At 31.3% G+C, this 27,832-nt stretch overlaps 1 protein-coding gene across 1 annotated transcript in view; it reads right to left on the bottom strand.

Annotated features, from left to right (window-relative positions):
• Positions 1-27,832, bottom strand: part of slo (calcium-activated potassium channel slo) — a 179,927-nt gene that overhangs the window by 41,935 nt on the left and 110,160 nt on the right. Inside the window, exons 9-12 of the mRNA XM_017611489.1 lie at positions 21,288-21,398; positions 17,982-18,087; positions 4,714-4,866; positions 1,060-1,215 (exon numbers count right to left, since the gene is read on the bottom strand). Coding sequence (XP_017466978.1) covers positions 1,060-1,215; positions 4,714-4,866; positions 17,982-18,087; positions 21,288-21,398 — 526 coding nt within the window. The remainder of the gene's footprint in view (positions 1-1,059; positions 1,216-4,713; positions 4,867-17,981; positions 18,088-21,287; positions 21,399-27,832) is intronic.

The raw sequence follows: 27,832 nt of genomic DNA, 5'->3' as shown, positions 1-27,832 counted from the left end.
TGAAGAGTTGAAATGTTGATTACTCATTTTACTCGAAATGTTGATTAATCATAAAGCAAATTACTCAAATATTTTTGTTTTTGGTTAATCAAAAATCTTGATTACTCGAGTAACTGAACTTTTGAGTAATCATAATTTCCAATTAATCGAATAATTGAGTTATTTACTTTATGATTAATTTAAATTTTGAGTAATCAATTAATCGCACAGCCCTAGTATGCATATACATAAATATGCAGTTCAGAATTTATCTGCAGGGTGCGAAAAGAGGTGCGCATTTTTGTTTGTTTGTAGATAAATATTATTTGAAAGTGTATCAAAAATAAATAAGGAATAAAGCCAATAAGAAATAAATATTTATTTGTATGTAAATGTGTCAATAAATAAAATTAAAAGTTTAATTTTATTTGTTGAAATAACATTGTATCATACGATAGAGATACTGTTTAACGAATAGCTGAGAATGTATTTGTATTTTTATGAAGGCAAGTTGTTTGATAGACACACGCCAATGCCTGCGTTCGAAAACTTACTCAGTGGCCTGAGCAAATGGTATTCCAATAAATGTGGGACTCAAAGTTTCTGTGTACATTTCCATGCCGGTACCGCGCAGATAATCATTGGTCCAAGACTGCATGTCTGGTGACTACAGGTACATATATAGGTAGTGGATTAAAATACTTTGAATGTTACTTAGTATATAACACACAAAAAAAAAATGCGTTGAATTGTTCATAAGGAGGTTTGAAATCAAAAAATCTGTAACATAAAATGTGTAAAGTTTTTATTTTTTCACAAGATCAGACTATTTTGACAGCGCATGACTGCCAAATGAATGAGATAGAGGTTATTGTAAATTCGGCTTGTCCGAGGAATTTAACTGTACTGCGGCTTAGCAAAGTACAATAAACTTGTATGACAATATTTGATTGCTGCCAGACTTGAAGGTTTAGTTCTCTACACATAGACAATTTTAATACAAAAGGTTCATATTGCTTTTTATTGGCCGTTATTTTAAAGTTAAGTCGCTACTTAAGTTGTGTTACTGCGAATACTTACAGTCTTAAACGATCGCATCGCAAACAAATTGGCCATCATTGTTGAGAAGCCTGGCGCCAAACAACTCTGCGCTATAAAACCAAGTTTAAGTTCGGCTAAGCAAATGACGTCATCACCCTGTTTCCAGTCCCATGAAGGTATGTTAAGTAAATACGCCTGAAATGGGGGATATGTAAAAGAGATAATTTAGAAAACACCGTATGGCAGTAATTTTTATTCACAAAAAATCTATACACTCGCGAAACCATTTTAAATTAAATTCTTTTTTTAAACTTCGGTGTTTGATAATCGACGCATAGTTCTTTAACAAAGCTCGTGTAAATCAAAGGTTTCAAACTTTGTGTAAGATAAAAAAAAATTGAACAAACTTTCGTAAAAATCTCGAGCTTTTTTCATTGGATTTCCGAGGAAGATTTTGAGTATACAGTTTTATAGCACATTTGATTCTATTAGAATAAGGCACAAGTTTCAAATGGCTAACAATTAGCGTTGATTTTTTAGAATTCTTTTTTTCCGAAGATGTTACGGTTTTCTTCCATATTAAAATAAATCGTGGGTATATGGAAGCAAATGGGACAAAAGAAATTGTACTGAGCGAACTTCGCCGATAGAAAGTTCGGTGTCAGAATTAGAACACATCGTAGTATACGAGATTGCACACAACCAAAGCGGCGACGAATTTCGTCTGACGAAATTTGGGGTTTCATATTTTCGCTTTTGTATTTTTATATTTTTCGTTTGTCATTCAGTTGATGCGAACTTCGTTTCGGTTGTGTTTTACTGGGCGAAATATTGCGGCGTCGCTGGACCAGCGATTTGGTTCTGAGTAAATTTGTAATGTTGTTCGACAATGCCCTAATTTTTTGGATTAATCATATCCTTGAAATTTTAAAGTCTTTTAAATAAATGGGCATTTCCTGGGTTTCGGACATTCCATCTTAACACACTCTTTTCAGTATAAAAATTATAGTAGGCTCTGGATCAGAAGTTTTTTTGTCATAAACAGCCTCCGTAGTCCGCAATTAAAAATGTTTGCCAAAAATGGTTCTTAGCCACTTTAGAGCGGCCTCAATTTGCTGTTCGGACGTTCCGTTCCTTAAGGGTACTTCATGTTGTTGATGACTGGAGATTGGCTTAGGATTCAGCAAATTGATTTTACATTGATTCTACAACAAAAACCCCAAAAATCAAAGCTCCAAACCTTTTGCAAAATTAAAGAAAATTCTGCAAAATTTCATTCAAATATTGCACTCTTTATGTATGCTCTCTAGAAAAAAGTTGAGTATGCAATTTTTTAGCCCATTTAATTTTAGTACAATAAAGTGCAAGTGCGAGTAAGCTAGCTTGATTTTTGCGAAATTTTTTTGTTGAAGGTGTCGCACATTTTTTCCATATAAAAAAATTTTCAAACATTATTTTATATGGAGAAAATGAGCGACACCTCCAACAAAAAAAAAATTGCTAAAAATTAATGGTAAGTGCTAGCCACCTCAAACTTGCACTTTGTTATACTAAATTTGAATGGGCTAAAAAACTGCATACAGATCTCTCATCATGCCCGTCCTTTTATATGGCGCAGAAACTTGGACGATTTCGAACAAAGATGAGAAGGGGGCTTTCGAGAGAACTATTCTACGCAAGATCTACGGCCCTGTTTTCGTGGACGACGGGTATCGGAGAAGACGGAATGACGAACCGTATGAGCACGACATGGACATACACTGAGAAAAGAGTTTGGTTACGTCAATTAAATATGTTTTTCTCAACACATGATTTGGTTATAGTTATGGAGAATGCTCTTTGGTCTCGGCGCAAACCGACAAACGGATGTAATGCCAAGTGCGATGAAGAAGAAGAAGTTTTCCCAGTAGATACGGAGCGCTGTTATTAAACGTATAATTTCATCTAAATATGTTTTTCTCAAAGTAACATAGATCAAATTGCCGATGACTTGATGAAACGTCAATGCTACTTTCATTTTGGGTTCGCACTTACTATGTACATATGTATGTATACACTTACATATGTACCAGGGTTGTTGCGAATATTCGCATTCGCATTCGCAACCGCTGAGCTTCCGCATTAATTTTAACATTCGCATTCGCAATAATCAATACGGAGCTTTTGCGAATGCGAATATTTTGCAAGTGGACCGATAAAACATATATATGGCAAAAAAATTACATATTGTAGCCAATATTTTTGCCGGTGGTCGTAGGAGTATTGCTGTAACAAAACTGGTCAAATGTCATACCTATCAACTTTGATAAAAATGTCTTTAAACATTATTTCTTAAGCTATATAACCGAGATATCAATGGGCAACTATGAAAGGTCCCACTCGTACTTGATCTTTGACGTACGTCAAAGAGAACATAGCATTTTAATAATATTTTTTTCTGTGCTTTAAATACCTGCTTTGGCTTCTTTCTTTATTACGATTTTTTTGGAGCAATCTTAAAAAGAAAACTACTAGACACAAAAGAAGAAAGTGTGTACTGTAATTCTTAACAAAATTTTCGTGATTGGCTTTTGATGTTGTAGGCGGCATACACGGTGCGTGTGACTCGTGAGTCCGTTTGGAAGTGTTTGTGAAAATAAATATGTGTTAGTTACACCAACATGACTCCCGGCATAACTCTGAATGATTCAACGGGGTGTAGTCGAAGGCGAGTCAACAGGTACACAAATGACTCGCGAGTCAGCCGTACCGCGTATGCCACCTATCACATATATTCGTTTGAATAATTTCAAATCGGGCTCTTTGGGGAAATTATTTTTGGCAAAAATTTTTAAAACAGTACTTTGGTTTACTTTTTGGATAGTATTTCTTTTTTACATTGGATCCTTGGCTAAAAACTTCTGTGGTAATACTGTCCCTTCTTTGCTATTTAAAGTCACACTGAAGCAAAAATCCATCTCTGGATCAAAGAAAAACTTTCTTTACTTTAAGGTCGAAAAATCTTCCGAATGAGTAAAAAACTCTCCCGAATGCGTCATTTTTCTTTGGAATGTGTAAAAACGTACACGAAAATATGGAACCGTGGATGTAATCTATTATTTTGAAGAAATGTTGGGCATGAAAAGAGGGTTAAACTTCTTTAGTGCTGTTTCGTTCCCATTTTTCTTCATTTTGATTGCTGTTTTTCTTCAATTAAGAGAAGTTTTTTTTGGGTGCAGTAGAAGTGATCAACTTCTAGCTATAAAGAGAATCGATGCTCAAATAATTAAAAAGCTATTGGTCTAACCTTTAATTAGATAAGAATTACGCAACTATCTGTTATTCAAATGCTTATAAAAAACGGGGTGCTTAAAAAAATAACAATATTCTGGCTGGCAGCCACGACTTTGAAAACAGTTTATTTTCCATATCCACCTATTTAGCTCACTATAAGCACAAATTTTTCAAAGCAGTCGCAGAAGAAAGTATCAAAAATGAATTACAAAAACTAAAATCGAAAAGTGCTGATAAAGTTACAGGTTCTCCAAATTCTGAAACAAGTTTTGGCTTGTAAGCGCTGTTTAAACAATGATCTCGCCATTATGCTAGATTCTAATTGATTTTTTTTTAAATACTTGACATCCGCATTCGCATCCGCGTATGTCTAAAATTCTACATCCGCAACATCCCTAATATATGTACATATGCACTTACCTTATTATGATATTGCATAAGTTGTATAATCACTCGTATGTCTTCGCTGTAGTTTTTAATTGAGATGACTCGCATAATATTGGCAGCATCTTCGGCATCGGGATCTTGGCAATATTTATTGGCCAGCACCAAACAGGCATCAGCTTCGTGTACCTTCAACACGTGAAGAGTAGAAGAAGGAGACGAACAAAACGAACGAACGAACGAAACGAAATAAAATAGAAAGTTAGTACAAATAAATGCTAAAACTTATACATACATATAATTACATGGTTTGAATAATAGTAACTGTGTAATACATAGTGATACCAGGCACTCGGAACATATTTAAGTACGTGTGGTAATGAAGCGTATGACAATGTAGTGAACACAGAAAGCATGGGGGTAGGCTGTGATTCAACATCAGGCCGATCGCATTTATGCAACTTTCACTCAACACACGCTTTGTGTGATGAGAAAAAATTGAGGGATTTGTTTAGTTATTTTTCTTAAAGATACCAAAAGGAATGCAGGATGTGAAGTAAATTTGTATTATATTTTTTTTTATTTATACAAAGCAATTGTCGATTTATGGAATAATGTATTTGTGGGATGTTATTTAATGAAAATCGTGGTGGTTGTTAAAAAGAAAAGAATTAAGTAACTGTAAAAAAAAACATAAAATAACAAAGCATATATAAATAAATAAATTAAATGTTGCATTCAAATGCACAACAGTGTAACTCTCAACGAAACTTTTCATGCCATGCAATTTTATAGCAATACTTTCGTATAAATTTTTCTTTAAAATTTGAATAACTATTTATGTACATACAACTAAATACAATCAAGCATCAGCATATGGCATGCAATACACAAACAGGATAATGGTCACTTTGTATACATTAAATATGCAGTAACTTATTTACAGAAATTTACAGGCATATAAATATGCATTCAATAATTTACATACAACTGCCCTTTAAAAATACAATACATACATATGTATATGTATGTAAATACAAATGAGTATTTTCCGAGCGTAACGTATTTTATCTTAAAACATATTGGAAAATTATAAAATGTACTATGTACTAAAGTGCAACCGTGAGCCGCTTCCCTTATTTGTAATTAACTTTGTTTCAAGATTAATTTATTATTTATAACTAAACAATTAAATTCCGCAAAGTAATTAATTAAAAGCATTTCAATTTTTTTTTTTTTTTTTTATATTATCCCTTATTATTTCGCACACACCAGCGATTAGTTTCAGACGGCAACACTCGATTAGTTTGACAGCACTTGCAGCAGAAATGAGAATCGCTAGTGCAGCACGATCAAGTTGAAATATATTTACCAGATCGATTTTCGCTCTTTCAATTGCAGTCACATTTTTCAACTTTTATTTCTGAAACCGATTTCCGAAATGTCACAGAAAGTTCTCTGTCTGGCTGTTAGCCCGTGGAAAAAAAATTCCCATTCTCAATTTTACATCGAATTACGTGGAAAAGTTAGAAATATTGCCACATCTAATATGCTCTTATACAAAGTAATTTTGAAATAAGTTAGCCCTGTTTTTTACTGGATGGCGGTTTTGTGCGCAAGAACTTGCAAGAAACCAGCAAAAGAGAGTAAATTGAGAGAGCGAAAATGACAGCTGAACCTGCAAGTATCTGAAGCTTTTATAGTTGCGATTGATAAAATAGATCTATTTAAGTATATAACAAGATAGGAAATAATATTTTTTTTTCTTAGAAAGTTGCTTCGGAAAATAATAAATTTATCAGCTGTTAGTAAAACTTGCAACTTTTTGCTGGTTTTGCGCTTTCGTACTTTCTTGCATGTTCTCTCATTAGGAGCAATTGTTCGCTTACTCTCAGAAGTTTGGCTACTGGCAAGTAAGTAAAATTTCTTTACTACTTCTTGGTCAAATAACACGGCCAATTTTGGCCGAAGCCGAATCGAATCCGAACCCGAACTTCATGGCCGAACTGTTCGCCAACCGAACCCGAACGCTCGGTCGGACCCTAATGAAAACCCAAAAGCTTTTGTACTTTGTATTTGTAAGTAAAATTTTGAAAATCACTGATATACTATACATACAAACAATGTGACACTTGACTTTTTTAAATGATACACTTTTTTGCCATTATAATGCCTAGTGAAAAGGTGACGTTTAAGCGATAAGAAATTCAAAACGAAATTGAATTGAAAAAATTTGTAGATATTTCTATTCTTACTATTATGTATATCCAGCATCAAGCTATTTCTAGAGAAGTACTGGGTGCACATTAGGGCGGAGTAATTTTTTCGGAGCAAAATTTTCGAAAAAGTGTATAGCAAATTAAAGTTCATTTTTGGTATATAGTTTGTTCACCATTTTTTCTTTTAATCGAAAGTAGAATTCGAATACATATGCATAAACCTTCTTCGAAAATTAATTACTCCGCCCTAGTGTACATTAATAAATATGTACATACACATAAAAACATATAAAATATTAAATTTATTTTTACAGTTAAAATTATACGAACAGTCAAGTGGAAAATTAAGTTTATATAAGTATTTACAAAAATATTTACGTATGAATATAGCTTGCATTATCATATAGTAGTATATTTACATATAGACAATACATTGAATTTCCTCTTAAAAATAATACCAAACTTTTGATAACATAACTGATTTTATATCCAAGCTATGCCATAACTTGATTTTTTTCTTCAAGAGGTTAGTTTTTTATATTGTACATTTGCTGCAAGAGTGCCATAATTCAAAAAAATTTTAAACTCGGGTAAAATGTCTATAAAGTTTACAGCTTACATACGCTCCCATAATAAAAATTAAGACAAGTTTTCTTCTAATGAGCTATGGTTAACAGATGCAGCTAAGCAATTTCTACACAACATAGAAAAAGAGAAAATGTTTTTCTCTTGCAGCAAATAAGCGATATGATTTCTCTGAAAGTTCACTTATTGTTAAGGCTCCCTAATATTTTGTAAAGAAAATTTTGCCGCAAAATGGACAATATTTTACCAGGAACTTTATTTAGAACACCTAAAAATTACAATACTCGTTGCTTTTCTTTTATCTGTTTTTGAACACCAAGTTGCGTTGGCTCGTTTAGTTCATCAACATACTTACATATGGGTCATTCCATATACAATTTACACCTCAAGGTTTTTTTTTGTGTGAAATATTTTTATTGCGTTCTTTATCGAAAAAAGAAGACACTTATTTTTTTATTTCATCATGATATTCGACAATCTCGAAAAGACAATTTCCGACATTTTGAACTCACAGAGAAGTATCTTTTAAATTTTTTGCAGTTAATAAACTAATTTGTCGGAGAAAATCAGTTAAGTGATCAAAATGCGCGTAAGTATCTCGGCTTTCATGTTTAGAGAGAGAAAGATTTAAATAAATAATTTTGTGCATTAGAAAATTGCATTTATTAATATTTTTTTTATTATTTAACAGCGCGCAGGCATGAAAAACTCGTAACTTCAAGATTTTTGGTTTTCCGTTCTCCATTGCACTCCATTGAGTTTGAAAACTTAAATCTATCTCACACTATAATGTAAAGCCGAAGCAGTTCCGTACATTTTGATTAAACAACTGATTTTCTACGACAAATAGTTTATTAACTGCAAAAAAATTTAAAAAACACGTCTCTGTGAGTTCAATATTTCGGAGTTTTTTTATAGGAGTTTTTTTTTCGATAACGACCGTAAAAAGGAACAGTCCAGCGCCTTCGTCTTGGTGTGAAACGTAGAATACGTGGTAAATATGGTTAAGAGCATATTCAAGTCAAAAACGAAAGCACAAACAAAGAAAAAAACATCGATAACAAAAGCGATGATAATATCGATTGCGAAATCGATAAAAACATCGATAAAAAAATTGATGAAAATATCGTTATCAAAATTTATAATATCGATGGCAAAATCGATAGCAAAACAGATAACAAAATCGACAAAAATATCGATACCAAAATCAATAGCTAAATAGATTACAAAATCGATATCTAAATCGATTACAAAATCTATCAAAAATTCAATTACAAAATCGATAACAGAATCTAGAAAGTCGATAACAAAATCGATTACAAAGTCGATAACAAAGGAGATAACAATATCGATAATAAAACCGATAAAAATGTCAATAACAAAAACGATAACAATATCAATAGCGAAATCGATAAAAATATCGGTAACAAAACCGACAAAAACATCGATAAATATATCGACAACAAAATCGATATCAAAATCGATAACAAAATCTATCTAAAAATCGATTTCAAAATCTATCAAAAACTCGATTACAAAATTGATAACAGAATCGAGAAAGTCGATAACAAACTCGATTACAAAGTCGATAACAAAAGAGATAACAATATCGATAATAAAACCGATAAAAGTGTTGATAACAAAAACGATAACAATATCAATAGCAAAATCGATAAAAATTTCGGTAACAAAACCGATTTAAAATATTGATGACAAAATCGATAAAAATATCGACAAAAAATCGATATATATATCGACAACAAAATCGATAGCAAAATCGATAATCAAATTGAAAGAAATATCGATAAAAAACTGATAAAAATATCGATAACAAAATCGATACGAATATCGGTAGCAAAATCGATAATAAAATCGATTATAAAATCGATAACTGAATCAATAAAAATATCGATGACAAAGTCGATAAAAAATATCACAAAACTGACAAAATATCGATTATTAATTCGATTAGTCCCGAGAATCAGGAAAATCTCTAAAATCGCGAAATAGTTCCTAGATTGAGTCTCTGTGGCTCTATCTACATATCGTCGCTTAAAGTACAAAACCTCGTATCGTCATTCTGCAAAACCGCGTAACTGACATTGGCTGCCAAAGATTGGATTTGCTCACACAAGCTCTTGGCTCAATGCTTATCCATTCGTCCTGAAATATACTAGCCACAAATGCGATTGCTTTATAAAAAAGAGAACCATTTTGAAATATAAACGTTTTTACTCCCTATAAAATAATTTATGCAACTTCACATACGCGGTTTTGCATTATCTTGATACAGGGGTTTGCATTTTGTTGATACGCAGTTTCGCACTTTAAACGACGATATGTACGTATGTATGTATTAACATAGGCTGCGATTAGGTTGTAAATATTGCGCCATCTGTTTAACAAAAGCCGAAGTATGTGTACTTACACACACATACATACTTTTTGTCTCCTTCCGTCACTTCCAACGCATGCACGTGTTTGCAAAACGATGACGAAGTGATTTTGTATGGGAAATCATTTATGCCCATATATTTGAATAAAACAAACAGGCTTAGAAGATATCAACCAATACACCCCATATACCAAACGAAAGGAAAACTCTTGAATTTTTGGTTAAAGGAAACAAAAGCAAAATCATTCGAGCCTCGGAAACAGCTTGGTAATAAAAAAAATAAAAATTTTCTCAAAATTTTTTTTTTGCCTTTAAATCCTCAATATTTGTTGAATTTATATAAAATCTGTACACGATAATATTTCTATTACTCAAAAAAATCTATATCCCGAAAATGAAGGTTATATCTGCAAATCATAAGCTGTTGGAACCCAAAATTGACGCCAAAATAAGCCAATTTTTATCGTTCTTTTTACGACAGACACCGCATTGGTTACTTACAAAAATGAATCTGTCGTTAGGTTTGGAATTTTATCTTTGAAACGCCACACTCTTCTATGAAATCGCTTCATTAGTTCTTATGTAATAAGCGTTTTCGTGAAGCTCTAAAAATTACAACTACAACATTTCAGCATAGCCTCCATATCGAACCGTAAGACGTGTTCTACGTCAAAAATATATTTCGTACCAAAAGAAAAATTGAGGTGTAAATTTTGTATGGAATGGCCCATATGTACTATCAAGCGAATTGATTTCCTAATAGCAAGGCACCTGACACGCCTAAATATTTAACTACTACATTAAGCAGTGACATTTTCACATAATTTTATTTTTTTTACATAAATAAAGATATCAGACAAATAATACAAACAGTGAAGAAGTAACCAATTATGAGACCACATTTTTCACATTTGTTTCAGGACACAATGGTTAGACGTATATTGTTGTTGATTTTTTTTTTAATTTTTTTTACCAATCATTGCCAAATTCACATCAATACATAAATATTCACACACTTATGCATGTATGTATATATGTATAATTGATGGCATTTTGTGTGATTCTGTGTTAGTGTGTATGACAATGTGAACATTTATGGACAAGAAATTAACCAATTATACACAATACAACTTCTGTGAGCACTGTACTTACAAATAATAAAATTAAAATTAAAATAAAATTTGTTAAGCAATAACTGAAACGTAAACGTATTAATTAGTGTTAATTCAACAAATTAGTTTATCAAATATGTATTTAGTCAAGATGAATCCAAATAAGGAGTGAATTGAATGTAACTAAATAAACTTTGTGCTAACACAATAACAACAAGTGATAAAGCGAATCGATCGTTTACCTTAACCCGTTGCAGATCAATTGGATTCATAATTGTGCCTTGAAAGAATTCCACTGTCGTAAAATGACGCTTGAATAAACCCTCAAGTTCCAAGTCGGGTGGTTTACTTTTGAAATTTCAGTTGAAAATTTTGTGTGGTTTTACATACATATGTAATTAGGTGATTTGTGAAAGTGTGCGTTATGGAAGTACCAGCAGGAGTTAAAAATACAGCAGGTGTATGTATGACACCGTCAAAAATAAATATTCAGTTTTCAAAAACAAGGCGTATTTTTTTTTATTGAAGCCATGTGAGGACATTGTTTTAATGTTTTTTGTTTTGTGTTTTGTATGTAGTGAAATTTGTATTTGTAGTTGTTTTGTTTTAAATCACGTCAGGTGTTGTTGTTTGAATTTTTATTTTTTTTTGTAGGCAAATTTGAAGATTCACAAAAATTGTTGAGTAGTAGGTAATTTCAATATGGAATGGAAGAAAAACAAAATTTTGCAAATAATTAATTTCATATTGAAATGAGCATCATAATAAGAGTAAGAGAAATTAGTAAAATAAACGTAAGATTACTACCCGAATGTTAAAATAAAAGCTTATGTGTTAAGTGACGTAAATAGATATTTAAAAAAATATATATTTTCGTAAAGATATGCGAAATAATATTTACAGATTGTATGCACCTTTGGAATATATCCTTACTAGATTGTAATAAGTACGCTTTATATTATTTATATAATGTTGTTTGCATATGGCAATGAAAAAATTTTCGTTAAGCGAGCCTAACTTAAATTTTAGTTGATGTCAAAAACACTAATTTGAATTTCTATGCTGCCATTCTTTCTATCAGCCCCTACCTGCAGTTCACCCTCAGCAACGGTAAAAAATTAAGTTTAAAAGAGAAAAGCCCCATTGGTAGACAAATATGCATGTACAAATTTAATTGTTTTTCAAAAGGGTTTCGGCATATTAAATATACAAAAAATTTTTTTTTTTAGAAACGAATTGATGCTTAAAAGCAAAGGTATTCCGAAATTATTGAACTCAATTTGAAGTTTTAATAGTTTTCAGTTACAATACTTGTACTCAGTAAAGTTTGCCATTCATTTGACGTAGTTTATAATAATAATAATATTTTAATCTGAATAAAGTGCTGCCAGCTTTTGTGACTTCTATACTAAGTATTTATATTTAAATAAAGCATAACTAAAGTAAATAATTAACGCTCTCAAAAATACACGATCCTTAAAAGTATCGATACTGAAGAACTCGATCCCCAAAAGTACTCAATACTTGACAACACTACTTTGTACCGTGGCAGACCTTGGGAGAGGATGCAATGTCACGATAGGCCATTAATGTTTTGTTTGATTTGTTGCGACTGGATTTTGGCGATCCAAGAGTAAGCAAGGAAAACGATGTGTCATTACTTCATTGTTTTGGATTGTGGCATGGCAATCGGAGTTACCGGCACAGAGAGTTGTTTAGAAAATTGTTGGAGCAGTATCTCTATTGCTTTTTTGATACCTAATGAAAAAATGACACCTAAAGTAAAGCTACACCTATGAAAACTTTTAAAGTTTGGCATAAAAAATACGGAAATTTAAGTTAGCCTCGCTTTTTAGTATTAAATTCATTTGGTTTAATATTAATTACAAAAAAAAAAAAATATGTTTGATTCTTATTTTAAACTTAACTGGTTTTGAAACTTTAGTAATACACATTTTTCTAAAAACGAAAGCGCTAAGTACGTAGTAATACAAAATTTTAAGACGTAACTGTATATTTCTGCAAACTGCTAATATTATAGAAAAATGAATTTATTATTACATAATTAATAAAAAATCAACAATAAGAAATTCTACTTAGATAAAAGTACACTAAAGTTATTAATATGCAAACTATTTGCTATTAAGATATGTAAAATATAAAGTCAAGTTCATATCTTTTTTATTAGTTGGCTGTCAATGAAAGCGGAGTTCTATTGAAAAAAGTAGTTGATTTAATAAGTCATAAACATTCTAAAAGAAAAACGCTGCGGAAAAACTATGTTTACATACCACTAAACGCTCTAGAAACAGAATAAGAAATCGTTGGCAAAGATTTACTACTTGAAACTCTCAAACAAGACAATATCGATTAAGGAAAAACGTCATTCCAAATTGAAGCGGTGATGAGGAATAAAATTTCATGTGTGTAATGCATCCTTTCAAAGTACACAATAGAACAAAATTAATTAATAAAAAATATAGGAAAAAAATGTCGACGAAAAGTCATAGAAAATCATGGAGAATGGCCAGCCAGGAAGAAAGATAAAGCGCTATTGCGTTTACAAAGAAAAAACAAAAACGTCACTCGAACCCAATCAATCAAAATCAATGGCGAATTTGAAAGCAAAATCACAAACGGAATCTCTGGTGGACAAAGCACTAAAAAGGAACAAAAAAAGTGTAGGACAAAAAGAAGTAGAAAATATGGCCAGTGGCAAATTTTATGATTAGACAAAATGAGCTGAGGGCGCAAAACTACAAAGCAAAAAATGGTAGGTGGGTGTTTGGAATGGTAGTAGCGGTGGAGTATCAAATAAGAGTAGAAAAATAGAAAACTTTTCCGACAGACATACACACATTTGGTTCAATCCATTTCAAATCCAGTAATAGTAGGAATTGACAATTTTTGATTTTGATGAATTTTGATTAGATTAGTTTTTATAAAACGAAGTTCCGCCAAAGTTATGCAACTTTCTAAATTCCAAAATTTCCAGGAATAATGCATGTTTTTTGTTTTTTTGAATATCTCGAAAACTGTTATAGCTATTGCTAAAGAGAAAAAAATATATAAATGAAAAAAATATATATATATACACTGCCGGAACAAAGTATTGGCACAGCAAATTTTTCACAATATATGCATCAATTTTTATTCTAATATTTTTCAGCCAACTTTTTTTATTTGTTCATTCAACAACAAAAAACATAAAAATAAAATTCCTAAAACTTTGTGCAAAACTCGCGAAAATTCAGCAAATTTTCATCAAAATTTTCAAATTCTGCATACTCAAAAAAATTCTAAAAAATCTGATTAAAAAGTTGAAAATTTTGCTGAGTTTTTCGCGAGTTTTGTACAAAGTTTAGGAATTATATTTTTATGTTTTTTGTTGTAGAATGAACTATATTTTTACACGAAATTAGCGGAAAAATATGAGAACGAAAATTGTTGCATCTTTTGTGAAAAATTTGCTGTGCCAATACTTTGTTCCGGCAGTGTATGTATGTATATAATTTTTTTTACTGAATTTTGAAATTAAAAAAATAGTAAAAGCAAAAGCTTATAGGAATTTTTGGTTCAAATGCTTCTACTATAGAGAATACCTCCAGCTGGTCTTAAAAGATGCTCAACTTTTAAAAGTTTTTTTATAGATATCTATTAATTTTTGAAATTTAAAGAAAAAAATCATGTCTTTAAAATACGCCTTGAAAACAATTTTTGCTTGTACGATTTTTTTAAATTTCGAAATTCTGAAATTTTTGTATTTTTTGGAGACAATGGTCAAGTCTGTTAACAATCTGCGGGTTTCAACCAACCAAATAACGTTCATCTACAGCGTACTGCGTGATAGAGCATAGAGTCAACAGGTGCCCTCCGCAAGGTGGTGTTCTCTCTCCTCTGCTCTGGATTGCTGTTGCAAACTACCTTCTAGAGGAACTGGAAAAAGGGAGCTGGCAGGTGATCGCCTATGCAAGGCTACCTGAATTAAGTAACCAAGTGGGCAGTCAACTGGATGGAACTGGTCTTGTTTACCAGGAACTACAAGTAGGAAGCTGTTGTGGAACCTTAACATTGTAGGAAAGGGCGTCGGTTGCCTTGTACTGCTCTTGGAGAGGGAAAGTAATCCATTGGCTCTATAAAACCATCTTGTTTTGCGGCGCTTTTGAACACCGGATCGCCCTAATCGACATTAGTGGGGCATTAAGAGCCACAGCTACACTGACGCTTAACGTCATGTTGAAACTTGGGCCTGCTGATATTGGAAGAATTGTTGCAGCATGATATGCTAGTGGGCTCAGGGATACGGGGTGGTTAACTGGCTCGAAATTTGGAGACTCTGGAGTTCTTTAAGGCTTTGACGGATAGATTAATGCGTCATAAAATGTCTCCCAGCATCTCCGTCTCTGCCTAGGTTCCTTCAAGAGAGGACTGGATAGGGCGGGGGTCCTGGAAGAAGGGAGCGGGGTAAACTTCTTAACGGATGGCGAAAAACTTGAAGGCAGGGCTGGTGGAGCTGTCTTCGGTAGGGAACTTTTCTGAAAATTATGTTCAGGCTTACGGACTTCTGCAGCGCCTTTTATTTAGGTGGAAACAGTTGCCATTAAGGAAGCGGTTGACTCACTGCTAAAGAGTCTGACGTCAGTTATGGAGGTAAGCACATACTCGGACGGTCAGACGGCCATTAGAGCCCTGCACGCTATGATGGTGTGCTCAAAATCGGTAAGGGAATGTCTGACCTCGATATCACTCGCGTCGCAGTACTTCGTAGTAACGGTAGTTTGGGTGCCGGGTCACAGTGACATCATGGGAAACTTTGCCTTCGGGCAACCATTTTGACCTAACGTAACCCATATATAACCCTAAATTTTATGTTTAAAACGATATTTTGAAGAAATAACTTGCAAAATGCAGGAAATTGTAAAATTTTGAACTTTCGAAAAATGTTTTTTTTTCCTTTGGCAGAACTTCGTTATATGATAAAAGAAAAGTTCTAAGCAAAATTCATCCAAATAAAAAATGATAGATTCAAACAACTGGTAGATTTTCCATGTATTGACCCATATGTACATAGCCAGTATAGGCAGAGCGATTGTTAAGTCAGGACGAAAATATGGGCGAATTTATGTACATACATATGTACGTAGGGAGATAATAGGTAAATCTTTAAAATCGTATGCATTGGTATACATACATACATACATATGTACGTACATACTCAAGTACATAGTTGTGGTAGCGATGAATTGGGATGGTACTATGGCAATATGGGAATTGGTCGAAAGCTCGCTGCATAGGGACAATGATGATGGTGATGTTTGCACTATGGTGGCTATTTTTTTATACTACTGCGCAGATACACATGTGTCGTAACCGGCTAGGGGCACGGACGCAGAAAGTGGATATCTGCTAAAATTTGTCTATGGCCACGAAAGATGAGGCGCACTCCATCATCAGGCAAGCATACATACTAGGGCGGTCAAAAAAAAAGAAGTTAAGTCGGAAGTTTAATGCACTCACCCCCTAGAATTATTCTATATTGAAAAAAATATTTCCTTGTTTTTTATTTTTTTATACTAAAGAATTTTAATTTCAAAGACATTTTAGTGGTCCCCCATTGCATTTTCTGAGGTTTCTTGGACCTATAAATTGGAGTTACTATGTAAATGTGGGTAAATAAACAATCAGGTAATTTTACTGGAAATGTTCTGAAGACAAACAAAGTTTTCCGATCGAAAAATATTAATTTTCAAGAATTAAGTACCGATTGTTTGAATGTTCTTTTTTTTTCTTACATAACCCTGCAAAAAGTTGGACTAGGTTAAATACTAGTACAGGCCCACGCTACATTGTAACCAACACTAGTAACGAAAATGGTCTCAACATGTAGAGAAAATATGGTTATATTAACATTGCGGTGTCATTGGACCTGGCTCTCTGACCTCTTTGATCACTAAATATGCAGTCGATTTTTTGATTTCAAAATAAAAAAAATAGGGTTTTATTTTTTCGATATAGAACAATACTAGGTGAGAGCATGCAAATTCCGACTTTACTTTTTCACGTGGATTTTTGGACCATCCAAATACACACACACCCACATCCCTTTAATCAGTTTGCACACGCACAGAAACATACATACATACTATGTACATTAGAGTGGTCCAAAAAATTAAAGTCGCAATTTTAATGCCGCCACCCCCTATGATTGTTCTATACCGTAGAATATATGTACCACTATTTTTTTATTTTATATGGGGAAAAAACCACTATTCGTAGAAATGGTACAGAATTCTTGAAAATTAATATTTTTCGATCGGAAAACTCTGGAGACTTCCAGTATCAAAATCCAATTCTTTTTTAACCTGTTTTTAACACTTTAAAGATTTTTTATTATTATGAAATATAGTTAGCACGATGGTCAAAGAAAGAATTGGGTATTATTATTGGGGATCTCTTGAAGAGAAACAGCGTTTTCCGAGTTTTCAAGAGTTTTTCTAGGAAATTTTTTTGTTTTCCCCATATAAAATACATGGAAAACTTTGAGCGCTTTGAGCACTCCTTAAATATTATTTGATTTCAAAATAAAAAAAAATTGGGTTCTATTTTTTTCGGTATACCTAGAACAATCCTAGGGGGTGCCGGCATTAAAATTCCGACTTTGCTTTTTCACATGCTTTTCTGGATCACCCTAATGTACAGGCATATACTTCTTGCGCTATATGTACATTCATACAAACAACCTTAAACAAAAGTTTGATTGCAATATCATTTGCACTGACATAGAAGAATTGCGTGTATCGGCCAGTAATTTATTTAGTTTTTTTTTTCACCTAAGGCACAGTGGGGCTTGGTTTGGATTTTTTTTCGCAGCTGGTATACAGTTTAAAATGTGTGTTGGGGTTTTTTTATTTGGTCTTTTTAAGGTTTCAAGGACTTGCAGTAAATGGTGTGGTTTTTATTTTCTCTTTGCGTTTGTTGCTGTTTTGTGTGTACCTTGACTCGTTCCAAATCGACTGCATTCATCATGGTGCCCTGAAAAAACGCCACTGTCGTATAGTGACGTTTCAGCAGACCTTCTAGCTCCAGATCAGGCTCCTTGCTATATACAGATTTGGTTTAGGATGTTCATATGTAGTTATTAATTGTTGGTTAAGATTCAGATTATTAAATAAAGTTATTAATGCTTGTTATTATCGAGAAAAAACAACGAATATGTCGCTGAATCAAGAAATTTTAATGATATTTATTGTGTTTGCTTTTTAATTGTTTTAGTAATTGCAATTAGTGATAGTGCAGGAAATTGAAATAAATTAATTTTTACTTAATATGCATATATACTTAATTTATTAATTTATTTGAATAGTATAAACTGTTGCAAACACTCCCTTTATAAAAAATACATATTTTAAAAATTTACTAGTTTCCGAACAAAGTGCATCATTTACTATTCCCAACATTTTTATGCTTCTAGTGTGTCTACAAAAATTGCTAGTACGACCACACTGTAATGAAAAATATTTTATTTTTTTTTTGGCAAAATCAAATATCTCAAGAACGAGAACAGATAGCAAATAAAAATAATGCATATAACGATATTTTAAAGCCTTTGAGATACAATTTTTTTAGAAAAGTAGTATCGTTCAAAAAAAATATTTTCCCGGACCTAAAATAACTTTGGAAAATAGGTTTTGAATTATTTTATTTTTTGACCTGAAATCTTTTAAAAAATGTTGAAACGTTGTTGTTGTTCCGAAGCAGGGGAATTTACGGTAAGTAATTACGTTCCTTATATATTAAACGACGTGCTAAGTTAGAAAATCTCTCCAGTGGTCTTAAAAACTAGAAAATGGGTTGAATTTCGACAGTAACTCACCCTCCTAGTATTGCTTAAAGTGTTGAGTGATTTTTCTACAAGACTTAGACTCACAATTTAATGTAGATAGTTTTTCGTGGATCTTGCTTTTATTTTTATGTACGCAAGTTGTGCATTTGAGCGTATCGTCAACAGGGGAAAGCAATCTTAAGCATAGTATTCTTCTGTTCCTGTTTCACGTAAAAACGCTGTCGAATTGTATACAAAATTTTTTTCTGTGAAATAAGTGTGAAATTCAGCGTTGCCATTTTATATTTTTATTTAGCTACGAAAATTGGGTTTTAGCACCTAGCTCTTCCTTTAGCTCTTTTCTTTTCTTGTTTTAGCTTCAGAAAGTTTTAGTTGTTAAGCAGTTGATAAAATGGAAAATTTCGAAATACAGTGTATCCACCATAAACTATTGGATCTAGGTTAAAGAATTTAAAAATTAATTAGAAGAAAATCCTTTTTCTGATAGCGCGGATTTTGCTTTACCTTACTAATTGTACCTTCAAGGAGAGCTGGAAGTAAAACTTTCCAGGAAAAAATTTTGCGAAAAAATTATTCAATTCAAATATCTGAAATTACAGACTTTAACAGTTTGTAACGTATATTTAGTTCACTGTTATTAGTGCCATATCAACGAATTCGATATATATATGCACCTTACTTTGGGTTTAAAAGATTTTTCAGCACTTAAACTTATAAAATTCGTTGTTTTTATTAAAGTTTCCGAAAATGTAAAAACAACCTTAGGTCAATAAATGCTCAACCTTAACAAAAATATATAGCTCTTCATTTTAGCTACTTTTAGTATTATTTAGCTGTTTTTAGCTCTTTTTTCGACCGTTTTAACTCCAAACGAAATTTTCCTCTGGCAACACTGGTGAAATTCCACAACACTTCCTCAGCAAAGTAGTATTCTGTTCAGGCTGTGAAAAAGCTTGCAACATGTTGGCAACATGAAGCCAGCAACACAATTATCATGACATTTTTAAATACACATGTACATTTTAAATTGTGTGAAAACTGACAGTTTATCGAATTCAGTAGCGAGTTAAGTGGTTAAACCTTACCCAAACCGATCGTAAAACTTTATTTCACGAATGGCTAATTTTTATTAGTTTGACTAGCTGCTCGCATGCGACGCAATTTCAGCGTATGCCTTTAGATCTTAGCAGGAAGGTAATCCCTCAAGGTTTAGCTTAAAATGGTTCCAGGGATACACCCTGCGATCATGTATCTTTCTAGAAGGTGTCACGCCCGTTTTTCTGTGTATAATTCCATTGGAAAAATACCTCATCTCAGCATTCTAGGTAAATGCTTCCGGAGGTATCTATTCGTCATCAGAATTTTAGTTTAAATGGGTTACCCCTGGCTCTTTTCATTGGCTGCGATAACGTTTTCATATACCCCCATTTTTCATAGGGTTGCGATTGATTTCATATATCTCTATTCCAGCTAAGAAATATATAATGTGGATATATTAAAACAACCTCCAAAACATTTACTAAAGATGCCCCTGAACTACACAAATCAGTTTGATTGAAAATTTGTTTTTATTTATTTATTTTATACTTCACTTTTGGGTGTGTAAAAATTTGTATTACTAGAAAATTTTCACGGCTATGAACTGACTTCTAACCTTTATATGTAAATATCTATATCAGTGAAAAAAGTGGTTCTATATTCTCAGTTGGCAAAACAACTTAAGGATCGATTTTTTCTAGACATCACCGGGAGTTGACGTTGCATCAATCGATGCGCTAAGCCAGCTTGCTAACCGCTGAGCTAAACACACCCAGTAAACTCTTGTTGCTTATCCATCATGTACTATGAATTCAAAAATCTAGAAAAACAATGCTGATGGAGTAGGAATCTTCATAAGAATGTCAATCGAAAAATATAAATTTACTGATTACGAAAACTTCAAGAGAATCAGTATGTACCAAGCGTATAAATACATACATATAAAAAAAAAATTTTAAGAAGCAAAATGTTCGGAATATAAATAAATGCAGACAACGGTACTTTTTCAATAACCTGTTATAATGTATGAAATATTAGCAACAGTTTGAATAAAGTAATTATATATAAACTATTAACTACAGCATATACTTTCAAATACATACATATGCATTTTCGCATAAGCTAAGAATAAATCATATATGTATGCATGTAATCCTAGCAACGTTGGTCTATTGTACTATCAATTTCTGCATACAGTATATATGTATGTATGCAAATTTCCTGAATGGCGCATAAGCACACAAAGCCATTTAAAAAAAAAAAACAAACTTACATAAGTATAAACAAAGAATCATATACATATAGTTACTTACATAGGTACATACATATATGCATGAAAATAACATACAAACATACATTTGTATGCTTAACCACTTGAGAGTACATTGACAAAAGTTATGAAAAATTCAAAAACTTACCGATGTAAAAATACAACCTCCACATCCACATCCTCACGATCCTCGTGCAGGAAATCCTTTAAGAAATGCGACACCGACTCGTACGTTATATGTCCGCAAACGACAATATGTCTATGCATTTTTGTTGGGGTGAATCAACGGCACCGCACCAATCAAAAAGTCAGCCAGGCACGCACGCAAGCACATACGCAAGAGAGGTGTGCGGTCGGAAAAGTCGCAATAGAGTCCCAGCCCGTGAAAGTTCAAAGGACGTAGACCGCGCCAACAGCACAAGAGACAAAGTGTCATAATGCAGGTACGTATACCAGGATGATGATGACGCAGCATTTACATTTTGATCGTCGTCAGCCAGGCACATACAGGCGGAAATCGTTGATAAATGTGTTGGTGTGTGTATTTGTGACAAACGGTTTTACATATGTATGCAATGCAATGCGTTGCAAATTCGTTTTTATGTTTGAGTGATAAGAAGAAATGAAATATTTGATTAGAAAAATTGGTATTGGCAGGTGATTAGACGAGAAAAATTACAATACAATAACAAGTAGAACTGAATTTAGTTTATAGATATAATACGTTGTAATATATTGATAAGTATGTAGTATATGTAGATATGTAAATGAATACAGATTCATATATATCGTCATTTAAAGTACAAAACCGCGTATCAGCAAAATGCAAAACCGCGTATCAAGATAATGCAAAACTGCGTATGTGAGGTTGCATACATTTTTTTCTAGAGAGCAAAAACACTTATATTTCAAAATGGTTCTCTTTTTTATAAAGCAATCGGATTTCTGGCTAGTATATTTCAGGACGAATGTATAAGAATTGAGCCTAGAGCCCGATTGAGCAAATCCAATTTTTGGCAGCCAATGTTAGTTACGCGGTTTTGCAGAATGGCGATACGCGATTTTGTACTTTAAACGACGATATGTAAATGTGTTTGAATATGTTTTTTTTTTATGTATGAATGTGATTTGCTATATGTGTGTGCGTGTAAGTATATTGTACTGTTGTTGTATTATAAATACCCAGTCGGAAAAGATCATATAAGCATGTAATGCACCCTAATGGGGTGGTAAAAAAAAAAAAAATCCATGTGAAAAAGCAAAGTCGGAATTTACATATACAAATTTTAAGTCTTTTTTCACTTTTTCAAAAGCTATAAAAGAACCAAATTTAACATATTTTCGTCCATAAAATATAGAATTGACCTGAGGACCAGAAAGCTTTGACGGGTTTTGCTCTTTGAACATTCGGAACTAGTCCGTCCCTAAATTTGTGATACACTGTGCTATGAGATATACAAAAGTATTTACGTGTTCGACTTCCTCTTAGTTTGCAGCCACAAAATACCAGAAATTTGGGAACACGACTAAGAGCAAGGCTTTAAAGTCATACATGATCAAATTTCCTACTGGGTACTTATGTATATACATACATTTGTAAGTAATTGCTTATAAATATTTTTTTTCTATTTATGTATGTATATTTAGATATATATTTGTACGAGTATACATTGATATGTGTATACATATATACATAGAGGTTAAAAGCTTAAGTTAATTTATGTAATTATTTAATAGGGTCAAAATACAGATATATGTACATAGTTAGATGTGTAAGTATTATGTATGTATATTATTTATGACATAAAATTTGGCCTTAATAAAATGTGTTGTGTTGGTTTACAATGAAAATTATGAAACTGTTGTGTATTTTGTGTGTTCTTATTTGATGTTAATTTATAGATATCTATGTATGTATGCATGTATATGTACATGTACATGTTATGTGCTGGACGCAGCTCCAAATGTGTCAGTGTATGCTAATGCGCATTTCTAGCGAATAACCTTTTAAGCAGGCTTTATTTCTAAAACTTGCATTTAATGCATCGAGTATAAATGTACATATGTACATACATGTGTAAAAAAATAGAGCTAAACCTATGCCATATGCTTGTGGTTGTGTGTTGTTTGAGTTCGTTATTCAAATTGTGTGTTTGAAGTTTTGTGTGCGCATATATTTTCTTAAAACATATTTTTTGTATGTATTTGTGTTTTTTTTTTAGTTAAAGTTTAGTATTAAATTACATACATACATATGAAATATAATATTGCATGTATGTCTTTGTTGCATTTGGTACTAAATAAAAATCATAAAAAAAAACAAATTTTAGATTTAGAAGGGAAAACTCGAAATAATTAAGCATTTAAATCGTAATAATTAATATTTTTAAATGCCGGGTAAAAAAAATAGAATCATATACATTCATATAATTTGTATACATATTATCAAGAAATCAGAAATTATATGATAATTCAAACGTATGTATGTAAAATTAAAAGAAATTTACAGCTAAATATTTAGTCTGCTACCCCGGAGTTAATATCAAATAAAATGTATACTACAGTTTGAACAAAAAAAAAAAAAAGGTTTGGAAGGGAAAGTTATTAAATACTCTTAAAATTATTAGTCAAGCAAATGGTGAACAAGCCTAAGGTGGTCAAAACTATTATAAATTCGTGTAATTTATTTGGCTAGTTTTTAAAAGTGCTTTGTTGCCTGAAACTAGTCATTAATTAAAATTTTTCATTAGTAAGTTGTGTCTCAATTTATTATTATTACAGTTAGTATTACATTATTACTCAGTGGGCTTATAGCTATTTGAGCAACCTAGGGACGTTTCGAAATTATTAGTTTCGATCAATGAAAATTCTTCAAATCGTTTGATGGAAAAATGCTTGGCTTTGTTCCAATCTTGAAAACGAAATTATTTTACATTGTACAATTAATAAAATTGAAAGGGCTACAAGGTTTTTTGTTTGTTACTATTAGTTATTTAAAAAAAAAATAAAGGCCACCATTTGTTTTTGTTGAAAATTCATATTTTTGAAAACGCTTTCTAAAAAATGAAGATTGAGGGCTGAAAATATTCCAGTTTGTTTTGCTTCGTGAACGACAACGAAACTTTAATATAGGCAAACAAAATCGTAATTTTATTTGACACAGTTTAATTTTCATCAAAGTTAAATTTTAATGGCCGTTGGTGCGAGGAAACGGAAAAAATATATAGATATACTACACTATTAAAATCAAATAGAAACGGGATTTATCTTACTATAAACGTCAATGAACGTACTGTATATTGGTAAATATTTAATTCGGTTATGCGCATAACGCGCATGCGTTAAAGTGGCTGCGTTCGATCTGAAAAATCATCCGTGAAGTGACTAATCAAAACAAAAACTAAAAAAAAATATTTAAGTTGCATGTTGTCTGCAGTGAAATTCGAACCCTGATCATGTCTGGATATCAAAACAAATTGTGGCAAGCATCCTTGCGCACACAGCTACACCCAGACATAAATTTTGTAGCCTATTAAATTTAAGTAGGTAAAAGTGAAATTTTTTAGACGCTAAAAATCGCGTTGATTTTTAATAATTTTTTGGCTAACGGTGTTGAGCATTTTTTGCCATTACAGTATGCCATTACTTTTATATGAAGGAAATCAGCGCGATTTTCTAGCGTTTAAAATTTACATAAAATTTATAAAATTTAATGGGCTATAAATCAGCTTACCTAAAATTTTAAAAATTTTGGTTGAATTTGTTAAAGTTTTTTGAATTTTTATAGTTTTTGTAAAAAGTTTGAAATGTGGATTTATCAGCTGACGACAAGTCCTCTCATCTCATGTCATCGAAGATAAAATATCCTCGCGTTTTTGTATCTTTTTGTTAGTTTAAATCACATTTAAGTTAATTTTGATTTTTTATTTTGTTTTATAATTTATTTGTAATGTTTTAAATTTAATTTAATTTTATTTCATTAAACTAGATTCGTTTTATTTTGCTTTCTTTTATTTGATTTTTGTTTAACTTAATGCTATTTATTTTATTTCATTTGGAAAATTATTTAATTTTATTTTATTATTATCATTAATAAAAATTTATTAAATTTTTAACTTTATGCTATTTTATTTTACTCTATATTTTGCTTTATATTTTTAGTTTCCTTTTATTTTACATATTTTTTTTAATTCATTAGTAATAGTTTAAATAAATTGTATTTCATTAAATGAAATTTGTTTTATTTTGCTGTCTTTGGATTGATTTTTAGTTAATTAGATGCGAGTTATTTTATTTGACTTTAAAAATATTTTTATTTTATTTTATTTTAATTTGTTTTATTTTACTATATTTTATTATATTATATTATATTATATTATATTATATTTTTTTTTATTTTTTTTTATTTTATTTTATTTTATTTTATTTTATTTTATTTTATTTTATTTTATTTTATTTTATTTTATTTTATTTTATTTTATTTTATTTTATTATATTTTATTTTTTTTTATTTTTTTATGTTTATTTAATTTTTTTTTTATTATTTTATGTTAGTTTATTTTATTTTATTTGACTTTTGTTTGCTTAATTTTTTTACTTCAATTTATTTTGTTTTATTTTATTATATTAAAATAACTTATTTCATTAAACTAACTCTATTTCATTATTATTATTATTTATTGATGAAATATAAAATATTGCGCCAACATTACTAGCGCACTAGCTGCTGAAGCCAACGGTAGGGTAAATCTATTTTATTTGAGCCCATTTTATCCATTTTCTTATAAAATGTAATTAAATTAAATTATGTAGTTTGATTTTAGTTATTTAAGTAAAAATGTATAATTTTACTATCTTTTTAAATTATATTTCATTACATAAATCAAAATTTCTCTATTTAATTAAATTTACATTTTATTATTATTTATTTATTTAGTAAAGTAAAAACTTTATTTTATTTTATTTTATTTTTATTTATTACGTTGCACTTTTTCATTTACCATTTCTTTTCGCAAAAACTCTAAATCACACGATATTTTGGTTGTTCACCATTTGCCTTTTTCTATTAATAAGTATCTAATATAAATTTTCTTATACTTTATGGGCAACATGCAAACATTAAATAAATGCACATTTTTCATAAATACTAACTATTTCTCAGTGCTTTCGAAAAATGAATACATATTTATCATTTCAAATATCTAATTATTGGCATACTTTAAGGCTAGGTGCACACACATCAATCTGAAGATTACGCATGCCGCGTTTGGTGAAAGCACTACTACTAAAAACAAACTCATATACATACATATGTATTTATAATAACAGAGATAGTGCAGATATTGCTTTAATGAATGAATATGATTACGAAATGACGAACTATCATTCTTTAGCATTCGTTGAACATTTGAATCATTCAACTGTTCTCAAAACACAAGCGCTAGCAAGCGTACATGCAAATATGACAATATGACAATGGTTATGAGGCATATTGAATATTAAATGAGATGCAGCTACATCGAAATCGATGATGGAATGTTATTTTTATGTTGACGTTTTCTACTTTAAGCTTTCCGTATGGCGTGCATTTAAGTACTTTTAGAAAGAAGTTTTTTATGAATTAATGAAGGATAGTGAATCTTCAGATGAGCTTAAATGAAAAAAAGGTCGGATGGTTTAGGTTTATTTTTTTTTCCATTACTTATATTTTTTTTCACAATAATTTCGTTTCGTGGCTGATTTGCAATTCGTTGGATGCGATGTGGGCTGAGGAGTCCTGAGCACAAATAACTGGTTTGATGATACATTTTATGCTTTCACGGCAAAGGTTGATGAATGGTTAGTTTTCGTTTGATTTCGTGATGTGCTTGGCGGTATATATGTATATAAAATACTAAGGCTCAGGCAGGTGGCTTTAGCAAATTCTACTTGCAATTAACACAAAAAATAGAGGATACATTTAAAAAAAAAAAATATATACATACTTCAGTGTGTGTGCTTTTAAAGAAATTGAACTGGAGGTGGTAGGATGAATTTTTCATAGCAGTAATATGTGATTGTCAAATTGCAAAACACAAACGCCTTTTGAGTCAACTGAACGTACAAACGAACGAACAGATATAACTTGTTGCTTTACATACTTTCTTAGGTTTTTTTGTTTTTTTTTTTTGTATTATGAAAATTGATGCCTGGCCACGCATTTTAGTCATGATTTTGCATCTTTGTGCATTTTTGTAATACTTGAACGATGTACTTTTACATATTTATTGCTGGACATTATATTCTCTGTGAGTTTTTTTCTTGCATTTACAAATACATTATTTAATTTGTAGTTGAAAATTTTCGGTACTGGACCAAAAGATTCACAACAGAAATACAAAAAAAAAAAATAAAGTACTACCAGGAGGTGATGGTTTTGTATGCGTGCAGGAAGTGAAATGAAAAATAATGAAGTACGATAGGATTATGATATTGTAATGCTATAAAACAGAAGTGCGCAATGAGCGTGGCTGAAGATTGACTCTACATAAATAGCTGGGTCTGAAAATGTGGAAAAGGAGACTTAGTTTGCGTTGGTGATCACTAAAAGCTACATTTTCTATGCATATTTTGCATGATAGTTTGATGGGTAGAATGCAAGGCCAAAAATTGCATTCGGATTAATTTTTAATAAAATTATTGCCAAATATTTTT

This window comes from Rhagoletis zephyria, unplaced genomic scaffold (genome assembly GCF_001687245.7).
Source record: "Rhagoletis zephyria isolate East Lansing unplaced genomic scaffold, Rhagoletis_zephyria_1.1 Rzeph_scaffold_00411, whole genome shotgun sequence".
Taxonomy (NCBI): domain Eukaryota; kingdom Metazoa; phylum Arthropoda; class Insecta; order Diptera; family Tephritidae; genus Rhagoletis; species Rhagoletis zephyria.
The sequence above is the reverse complement of the archived record's forward strand: the minus strand, read 5'-3'. Positions and strand labels throughout refer to the sequence as shown.